Source organism: Symphodus melops (genome assembly GCF_947650265.1).
Source record: "Symphodus melops genome assembly, chromosome: 2".
In the NCBI taxonomy this organism is placed as follows: domain Eukaryota; kingdom Metazoa; phylum Chordata; class Actinopteri; order Labriformes; family Labridae; genus Symphodus; species Symphodus melops.
The window spans coordinates 5351425-5361853 of NC_136692.1; the positions used below are offsets into that span (position 1 = coordinate 5351425).

Here is a 10429-nt window from a genome sequence, read left to right on the forward strand (position 1 = left end):
GTGTGTGTGTGTGTGTGTGTGTGTGTGTGTGTGTGCGTGTGCACAAATGCACGTAGACGTAAACTTGTGCATGTAATGAAAATGGTGAGAGTGTGTGTGTGTGTGTGTGTGTGTGTGTGTGTGTGTGTGTGTAGGTATTGGTGGTAGAGGGGGGGAGGAGGGGTGGTGATGGTGGAGGTTCCTTATCTGCAGGCCACAGGCAGCTTTGAGGCTCTTATCAGCAGCAGCCATATTGTACGAGCACATCCTCTTGTCCAGCAGGGAGCGGAAAACTCTCCTTGCAACATGGTTCCCTCTCTCTCTCTCTTTCTCTCTCGCCCCCCTCCTCTCTCTCCCACCTAACATTTGCCAGTACCAGAGGAGTCCTCAGACTGGCAGCCGGCTGGAGCATTGTGTCTTCTTGGCGTAAGAAGTGAAAGAAGGAAGGACAGACTGACAGGATAGTCGATGAGCGAGAGAGAGAGAGAGAGAGAGAGAGAGAGAGAGAGAGAGAGAGAGAGAGAGAGAGAAGTGATCATGACATAAGGACGTGGGGGACAGCAGAGACCCTCACCATCCATCTCCACGCTTTGTTCACATACAGGAGCAACTTCACAAAAGAATCTAATAAATGAACTTGGAATATTTATTCTTAGAGTGTGACGTGAGTGTGAGCAGCCTTGTCAGACTGTTCGTCTCCAGTTCTGAAGTGAGAAATTGAAAGACTGGCGGAGTGACGCTGACAGGCTGCAGAGGCGTGATCGACCTGAGGAGGAGCGAGAGGAGCAGGAGTCAAACACTGAAGACATACAACATGTGTTGCGTTCACAGACCACTTGAACTCTGATGGATGTCTGCATCACAGACAGTCAGTGAGTAGATGTTTTATTCCTTTTTTTGTTTGTCTGCAGAGTTTAAAATACATTCATTTAAAAACAATTGTTACTGAATTACACTTTTTTTTTTATCTGAATAGAAATGTGATCCAGTCCTAAACGTCATGTTCATTTGGAGAAAAGATTTAGTTTAAAAGAGGTTTAAATTATATTTAGCTGTAAAAAAAAAGAGGTAGAAATGCCATCGTTTTATATCAGGTAGTTGTATGTGGGAGCATTTATTGCTTTAACTGACATTTTTGCAAACTGTATTCAATGATAAGGGTTTTATTTATAGTATATGAGAGAAACTGAAACAGCCATCCAGTGCAAGTTTCATAGTGTATGTAGCAGATGCTGATTTGCAAATCCCTCCCTAGAGCTTCTGTCTATTTTAATTTCCGAATGCACAAAATATAGGGCATTAAAATAAAACATCACTGAATCTACAATTCACTTATCAGACGCGACTGAAATAATCAAAGATAATAATCACTGAAATAAAAAATAAAACTGCTGTCTTATTTACTTTTGTCCATATTAGTCTTTCTTTATGTTGTGTTTATTGCTGATATTTCACGTTAGACTATGTGTGTGAGCATACCTGGCCTACAAAGCTGATGTTTCAATTATCAATGTTTGAATTGAATATTAACAAAGTTTTTAATCAGAGCTTTCAAATATATTTATTTTCAAACATTAAGATAGCTCATTCTGAAGAAGTGTGCATGTTACTGCTGCAACAGAAAAAGGAAGAGCTTAATGCTGCATCACCTTCACAACAACACAAACTGTGTGTGTGCAGTCATTATGCCTCCTTTTCTCAACTGTCACTGCAAAATGTCTCTCAAAGGTTCAGCTGATTTTTAAAAAAAGACCCTGCAGTGCTCAGTCATTTACCAGGAAACATTTTAAATACTTATTTAAAACCGTGTTTTAGCTGAGTGTCTTTAGGTGAAAGTTAATATAAGACTACGTCAGAAAAAGCTTTAACACAATGCCCATGACTGTCCTCTCCACTTTACTGTGAAAGAGGAAACTGTCCAAAATAAAGTCATGATCACCAGAAACAAACAAAACAGGAACACTTGATGCGATTGCAAAACATGAGAAATCACAAGTCGTCAGCCCTGCAAAGTAAAACCAACGTCCCCCTCTGGAGGAGCAGCTCCATGTCCAACATGTCAACGTCACTTCAGAGCTGGATCACTTCTTTCAAATCTTATCCAGATTATAAAATGCAGCTTCAGGGTCAACAGTAAAAATCAATCCTAACAATCTAATGTGATAGTTAAAAAAAGTCATCTCAATGTTTTCTATTTATGGCATCTTAAAAGTTTTCCAAACTTCAAACATTTTGAGATTATGAGTCATTTTGACTTTATTATAAATTTCACCGAAATTTAAATATACAAGTGCTAAACATAGAGTGGTGAATCCTGCCGCTGACTAACAGTCAGATGGTCTCTGGTTTGCATCCTTATATCACCAGGAATTAAAATAAAACACTTTGTTGACAAAAAAAAAAAAATACAAGTTAAGTAATGGATGAAAAGTAACGTTGACAAGAATTGTTACTGAACACTAATTGAGTTCATCTCATCATCTTTATTCCAGTCAATTTAAAACTTGTTTTGTGTTCAGACATTTAGATTTTTTAGTAAAAATTTGTTGAAGGAGTTTTTCTGGATTGTTTTAAAAACATGCTGAATTTAATACTGATACTGTCTCCATGGCAAATCAGACAACCAGAGAGGAGACTGAACATTTATATATCATTATTTTAAAGGCCTTTAGAACCCCTGCTGCCTTAAAGGTCTTTAAAATCAGGCATCAGAAGCACTGGGAGTATCTTATTAAACATGTAAAGTGAAGAACGATGAGATTGGTTTAGTCATGGTAATAGGATTCTTCCATTAGAAACTATTTGTGTTAGGTTACATGAAAACTTGACAACTCTAACTTTGTTGTCTTTAACACATAAACAAAAGTTCATTTGTTCTTCTTCTTTGTTCAACAGACTCTTTGATATGAATCTAATCTTCAGCGCTGACACGTTACGAATGCTTGAAAGGATTTTGACTCACATCCTCCAAATACACACAAACAGATCGAGTCTCAATCAGAGCAGCCACTGGAGACTCGTTCAGAACTTTGAGTCTGCCGCTCAGGATGTACAGTAAGAAAAATCCTCTCCAGATCAGACTGCAACAACCCCCACAGCTGCGTACTGCACCGAGAGGCCACACGACAACAAACAGAAAAGAAACATTTGATCTGTTGGCTCCCTCTGTCCTGTTGGACTTGGTGATTTAATCGAACTCAAACATTACAACACAAAATACTCAACACGGAGAGGAACGGGAGAAGCACTATCATCATGATGGAGAAGCTGAACCCCAGCTGCCCACCTGCTTCACCCCCCACCCTTCCTCGCTCCCCCTCACCTTCCTGCATCTCCTCCCCATCCTGTGCCTCCGTGGAGCAGAGCAGTCCAGTCCTTCACAACAAGACTTCAGCATCCCCAGAGGAGATTAGCAGCCCCGGCCTCGCCAACGAGACACGCAACGGACACGCTGAAGTTTCTGCTGCCACAAGAAACAGCCGCAGCACCGAGCCTCCTGCTGCACCGGAGTCTGTCGTGATGGAGCTGGAGGAGGTGGAGGAGAAGCGAGTAGAGCCAAGGAACGCCACAACACCTGCTGCTTCTGCCAACAGGTCTCCCACTCTTTCGTCCCCGCCTCCCCTCCTCCCTGCACCAGCCAAGACCTCCCTGTGCCCTCTTCCTCCTCCAACGTCCACCACCTCCCTCTCTTCATCCTCTTCTCTTCCTCCACATATTCCAGTCATCAGCCTGGGTCACAGCAAGCCTCCTCACCCGCTTCCAAATACCCCTTTGACCGCCCTCCACCCAATCCCCAACCTGCTGCACGGGCCCCATGGGGACATTCGCCGCAGTCAGCTGACCTACGTGCCTGTGACCAGCCCGGGAGCCTCTGGATCATCTGTGGGCACTGGAGTCCCTTCAGCTCTTTCCCCGGGGCCCCTGATGCCTCAGCAGTACCTGTCCGCACACTCCTTCTTCACCAGGTCAGATTGGACTTATTCGGTACAAAAATACTAACTTCATGAGTGTGGATTGAACAAAGTGTCCTTAGAGTGCTACATTTGAATAAATCTTTGACCTCACGAAAAATAACAGAATACAAAAAAAACAATCATTGTCTTCTTCTGCATGCACAATACGAACAAAATACCATTAAACACATTTTTAGAAACCTAAAACAAAACATTTACATAATAACAACTTCACAACAATAATAAACAGAAACATTGGAGGCTCATCAGAGGAGGGTACCCGATTGTAATTGTGGAATATTGAAGGGGTGTGTTTCATTAAACAAAGTGCAGTATGAGCTAGCAGGCTAACGTTAATGTGTCCTTAATGATGAAACCATCTGTAAACTTTTGACATGAAGGCCCAAGTGTTGATTTAATGGAATGCAGAGACCTCTACCTCAGTCAAAGTCATCTTTATTGTCCATTTTTCAACATGTGCTGGACATACAGAAAAATGGGGATAGCAGTGGGTCCGTTTGTTAGGACTTGGCTTGTGAGCTGAAATTTTGCTGGTCCAAGACCTGGTATGAAGCAGAGTTTGGAATATAGGACAGTTTGTTGGAGAGTTGTCAGTTCACTTCCCTGACGCTGCCAAGATGACCACTGAACCCCAAACTGCTTGGGCTGTTATTTTACATGCAGCTTCTCACTATGATATCTCTTTTTAGTCCATGTCTGAAGATCCTGTTTGTGCGTGCGTGCTTGAACATTTGCTCTTTGTTTGTTTGAATGTGAGTTTGCATGTGATCATTGTCTTTTTATTCAAACATGATGGACAATCATTTGGGAATCTTTTTTTCTTGGACACACTCCAGGTCGCATCAAAGTCTGGGAATGACCTGTGTGTGTGTGTGTGTGTGTGTGTGTGTGTGTGTGTGTGTGTGTGTGTGTGTGTTCTTGTTGCAAGTTGTATAATGTGATGTAATGATGTTCCTCTTCTGGGATTAAAGTTAGATCTTTTTAAAAGGCCTTTAAAGGTGCTTAGTTTATGCAGAAGGAAGATTCTTTTGTCTTTCTCTGTAAAATAATTGGTCTTGATGAGTAAAAGTTACAGACAGGTCTAACTTTGGTCGCAGGTATTTTAAATTAAGTAAGTTGCTACTACACAAGCAATAATAAACACTGGCCAAAAATGTGTTTTTTATTATTTTTTGGTCATGATGCATATGCTGTTATATATATATATATATATATATAAATATATATATATATATATATAAATATCTCATGTCACACTGAACTTCAAATCAGACCCTCGTATGAATGATTATGTTTGTTCAATCTGCTTCTTGACCAGTTAAAAAAACTGGATGAATATTTACAAGACGGAATCGTTGAAAAAATGAATGACCAATAAACGCCACACTAGCCCGACATTATCCCGTCTTGCAAACAGATGTGGGTCTCTTAACAATAAAATACCACAAAACCCTCTCCTGGCATATGATGCTGCCACTTCGTTGCGAAAAAATGGCGAGTCTGTGTTTCATAGGAAACCTCAACTGGTGGGATTTCACGACTTCCCTGTGTGATTAATTGTGGCTACACTGCACAAGTATGAGAAAACTGACAGCAGGATGTGTGCTGTTAGAAAGCCACCTCACCATTTTCACCATACATTTCCTCATAAGGATATTTGTTTATGAGTAAGAGTTGCATCATGAGATGTTTTATGGGTGTGTTAAGCATCAAACAATGTGATGATATGACTTCTGAAACGATGCAGCCCGATTTCAGAGCGGCTTAATTTAGTCCCCAAACTGATGAAAGCTTGAAAGACGGGATTAGCACCTCTTAACTGCAAGAAGAACGGCCTTGATTGACAGAATATTCAAAGCTCTCCCACTGTGCATCTGTTCTCTACTTCAACAAGTCTACACTGCTTCTTTCTGTAATAAACAAGCATGGGTTAAAGTAAGACTTTTTTCACAGGGAATACGTCTATGTTTGACCATCTGTCATGGAGGTTTGGGAACAACATTCTGTCCTTGCTTCCCTTTGCTCTGTTTGTAGCAGGAAGCATTGATCTCGTTCGCCTCCCTGACGCAGAACGAGTGTGTAAGAGGACTTAATGAGACCAGGCTCAAACTCTGCATGCACACTCAGTTACAGCCACCAACACAATCACAGCTCAGTTAGAGGCCTCCATCGTCCTCTTTACTTCTCCATTCACTCTTAAAGATTCGTACTCTGTTCAAGGGGAAAGACGCTGGACTGAACCTAACGTGTTAAGTTAATCGGGGATTCAGACCCTTGTTGGTTGTGAGTGCTGCTGCAGAAATCTCACATATTCACACATTTTTTTATCTACAGTTCTTACCTGGGTCACCCAGCAGGAAACTATGGGGTCATCAGCAGCAGCAGGATCAAAAGGAGACCCTCGTCACACTTTGAGATGGAAATCAGTGAATGTGAGTTTCTGCGTGAACGAATACAGAATCAGATATCCATCCAGTCAAAGTTAATGTCAGCAAAGATTGAAGTTGGTGCCTACAGTTTATGGAATAGGTGTTAATATGTAAAGGACACAAGAACTGTCCTGCCTTTTTTATTTCTATTGAAAAACGACAGCAACAATGAGCTCGTCTGTGTCTCCACTTTCAAACACCTTTAGACTGTCTGTGGGTTTGAGCCCTAACCCGACCCCCTGTAGTTCTTAAAGGAGACATAAAGGCTGAAAAACGTGGCCTAGATACATGTAGGTCGTATAAATGGATCTTCAGACAGTAAAAGCTAATGCATGGCAGCTACCATCCAGACTCTTTTTATTTTTTCTGTTTTCTTGTCTGTCCAGCTACATCTCACTTGGATTTGCAGGCTTTTTTAAAAACCTTTCTAATAATTTCAGAAACTTAAAAGTTTTTATAAAATATGAAACAGGTGCAGAAAGTGGGACTTTACATTGATGCACTACTGTTTCATTACCAGTAGCAGTATTACCTTTCAGTGCATGAACCAGTACAAACTTAAGCGCCAACATCGCCAACGTTGTATGCTAATACGGCAAGACAAGTATAATTTTTTTAAAAAGGTTCTGCCGTCAGTTTTGAACTGTTTATAAAACAGACTGAAATGTATACTGATGCCTCCTCACATACACTCTGACACTTCCACCGTGAGTCTTAATCTGTTAATGTGTCTCTTCCAGGCCCCCCTCAGAAACTTGCTCGCCGCGTCTTCACCAACAGCCGTGAGCGATGGCGGCAGCAGAACGTGAACGGAGCTTTCTCCGAGCTGAGAAAACTCATTCCTACACACCCGCACGACAAAAAGCTCAGCAAGAACGAAATCCTACGTCTAGCTGTCAAGTACATCAACTTCTTGGTCACTCTGCTCAACGATCAGGCCGAGGACAAGAGCAAGGACTCAGCCGAGGAGGAGGAGGAGGAGGAGGAGGATGAAAGCACGACGGCAGGGTCAGACAGGAGCAAACAGAACCCTCTCTTTCAGAGCCACACTCCTCCTCAGCCGCCATCCTCCGACCACCCCGCCTTGGCGACCGTGCACAGAGACAGAGACTCGACAGACTCAGTCATCGCTCTGGCTAACTCCCCAGCTACATCCAGTTGCTATGGTGACACAGACAGTGAGGAAAACTGTAGGGTAAAGACCTCTTTGGTGACCAACGGCATTCTGGGAAAAGTTAAGGGTCAGATAAGGATGGTGGCGTCGACAAATGATGAGCGGTGACACCGTAAGACAGCGGACAGAGAGGTGTACTGTAGCTGGGAGTTTTCAGGTCACACTGTCGGCTACAGTCACTGACGGATGAGCCGGTGATTCTGTTTTCAGCCACACAGGGTTTCACCAATAAATCCCTTTTCGTGTGAATAATTGAGTGAGGGCATTTTGGCAATATTTGTGCTTTCTGGTTTTTGCAGACTTTGTTGTGTTTCAGGAAAAAAAGTAATTTAAGTCTAGGAATGATCATAAGGATCCATTATAAAGAAAACAAAATCAGTTCCTAAAAATCGAAGAAGATTTTTTCAGGCTGGATTTATGTAAGAAGATGTGTTTTGTAACCGCCCCTCTGTCTGCAGACTCGTAAAAAGATTTCTTTAGTCTCATAATGCAGCTTTCAAATACACATAATAATGAAAAGCCTGCTTCACCTGAGCGAAGAGACGAACAGTGACACAAACTATTTCACCTGCGGAGAAATGATGTTAATGCATTTACATTTATGCAAGCTTGAACGTTTTTCTGTTCCTGCCGTTCTGATGGTCAGAGAAGCAGCGCCGGTGGTCCCGCCCTGACATTGTGACACACGTAACAGACAGAAATAAAGTGTGTTTAAGTTTGCTGTTCCTTATTTGACATCCTCTTCTTGCTCTCCACACGCTGCTCTGTGTCAGCATGATTTCTCAACATATTCCAAATGTTTTGCCAAGTTTGTCAAATGTTTAAGGAACATTCATGACCCCTCATATTGTTCTGTGCAGAAGAACATTGAATTGTTGATGGAGATAGGGAAGCTGGTAAAACACTTCAAATGTGAACTGCTCAAAGACCAAGAAAAGGGACTTCTCACTGCACGTCATAATGTTTGAACCAAAGCCAGAGTTAGTTTGTTTTATATGTTTCAAACCAGAACGAAGGGTAATACTGAACTTTGGGCCAAGAAGGCGTAAGAAAGCATTAATAAATGGTGATGTAACATAAAGCAAACTGTTGGCTGCCTTTACTGTGACATCTTTAGCCCTGGAACAAAAAGAAAATACTTTGACTTCATGGTTTTACTGAGCAGCAGGTTTTCTAAGGAGTTTTGATCGGATCTGTTTTCGGCGGCGGAAGAAACTGATCTCAGCACCAAAGTTTAGAATAACATCTTGTGTTTTTCAAAAGTACGAGCGTTTATAAGTATCTGAAGTAGTCATTATGCATATTGGAATAACATAAATCACATGACTAGATTTTATTTGTCATGCATATTTGTTAGCATTAATATTTTCCGGTAAAGGTGCCAGTACTCTGTATTTTTAAAGAAGTAACAAAGACTGCTACATTTATGAGTTAAAAATAAGAATAATGTCTTCCCAAATGTTTTGAAGGTCCTGAGAGCTTAACAGAAGGCAACTTCAAAACATTTTTGAACAAATAGACAAAATACTGGCACAATTTGTGTTCAATCTGACCAGCTTGAACACAAAGGATTTTCTTTTTCCAACTAAATATTTACAATTCTACTCATTTTCAAAAACTTGCTGGTGCTGGATCAACCACTTTATTAGTCACAAACTATGGTAATGACATGCGTGCCAGAAGTGTCTTTAGTGTCTCCTAGAAACAGTTTGTTGTTGCAGCTTTTTGGTATTAGGTTTTGAAACATCAGATTGAGCTCTCAGGGCCACCGTAGAGAGCGACATTAAAAAAGGCGTGTGTGTAAACCACAAGCAAACCAAACTGGGCTTCTTGTGTCGGTCCATACCATATGTGTCTATGCGAGTGGATGTGGTAAAAAAAAACCAACAACATAAGATTTATGTAACAGTAACAGTTGTAGATGTGCGGTTGTGAGGAAGGTCAGGGCGGATGTGGGAAGCGGTTAGAGATGGGGTTCAGTATGGGAGGGGGGAGGGGGGGGGTATATGAGTGAGATGTTGGGGGTATGTTGCAGCTGTGCACTGGTGCTGCTGTTGCACCTCTGGCTGTGTGCGAGGCTCTATTGGGTGTCCAGGAAACGTGTACGGTTAGAGCTTTCTCATTGACGGCTAAAAAAAGAGGGGAGGGGTGAAGGTGTATGTGTGGGGTGGCGTCTGCTGCACCAATGAAAGGGAACGGTGGGGGGGGACAGAAAAAGAGTTCAGGCACGAGGACGCTCTGGGAACCCTTGGTGCACCCGGGTACAGGACCACACCACAGGAAGAAGAGCTTTCACAACTGTGCCAGACTTTTCTGTCCCTTCTCTGCCTCACTATCAAACCACTGACACGATAACAGCACTGAGCACTGAACTATTCTCAAACTGTTTTGCCTGTTATTTGCATCAACTCAGGTGATTTATTGTGTTGAAAGGGTTAATAAATATTAAATTATTTGTAGATGAGATATTCTTGCTGGTGTCAAAGTCGGATGCGTCACAGGAGAAAGCAGAAAACAAATTATATCAGCAGACATGTCAAAGCAGGAAAACAGAAGTGCAATTAAAAAGACTACATTCCATGGAGGTGAGTTCAGGATCCTGCTCTTACACAAGCTGCCTCACGACAAATGTCAAATATCAACACTCGTCAAGCTCCTTTTATCTGGGTTCAATCACCTCCTGAGCGCTTTGGACGAATTGTTCCACCATTAACTTGGTTCTGCTGTTCAGTGCAGAGCAAGAGCAGCAGGATGGCTACCTGACATCAGGACGTTACGTCAGCTTGTTAGACACTGTTGCGCCTCTATAACGTGAGACAGGTGCGAAGGAGGACACCGTCTAACTCGCAAACTAACACTGACAACGCTTCAGT

The 10429-nt window shown here is 42.1% G+C and overlaps 1 protein-coding gene across 1 annotated transcript; it reads left to right on the forward strand.

Moving 5' to 3' along the window:
* The first annotated feature begins 427 nt into the window (after window positions 1-427).
* lyl1 (LYL1 basic helix-loop-helix family member) lies at window positions 428-8642 on the forward strand. Its single transcript, XM_079334590.1, has 4 exons — window positions 428-851; window positions 2875-3944; window positions 6288-6385; window positions 7123-8642. Exons 2-4 carry the CDS (start codon window positions 3235-3237, stop codon window positions 7662-7664), a joined length of 1350 nt encoding a protein of 449 aa, XP_079190716.1. The 5' UTR covers window positions 428-851; window positions 2875-3234; the 3' UTR covers window positions 7665-8642.
* Window positions 8643-10429: the final 1787 nt, after the last annotated feature.

Excerpts from the sequence above, each read along its gene's own strand:
- lyl1 (XM_079334590.1), top strand. The coding sequence starts at position 3,235 with ATGATGGAGAAGCTGAACCCCAGCTGCCCACCTGCTTCACCCCCCACC. Across the intron at positions 3,945-6,287 it reads GCACACTCCTTCTTCACCAG|TTCTTACCTGGGTCACCCAG; the intron begins GTCAGATTGGAC and ends TTTTATCTACAG. Across the intron at positions 6,386-7,122 it reads TGAGATGGAAATCAGTGAAT|GCCCCCCTCAGAAACTTGCT; the intron begins GTGAGTTTCTGC and ends TGTCTCTTCCAG.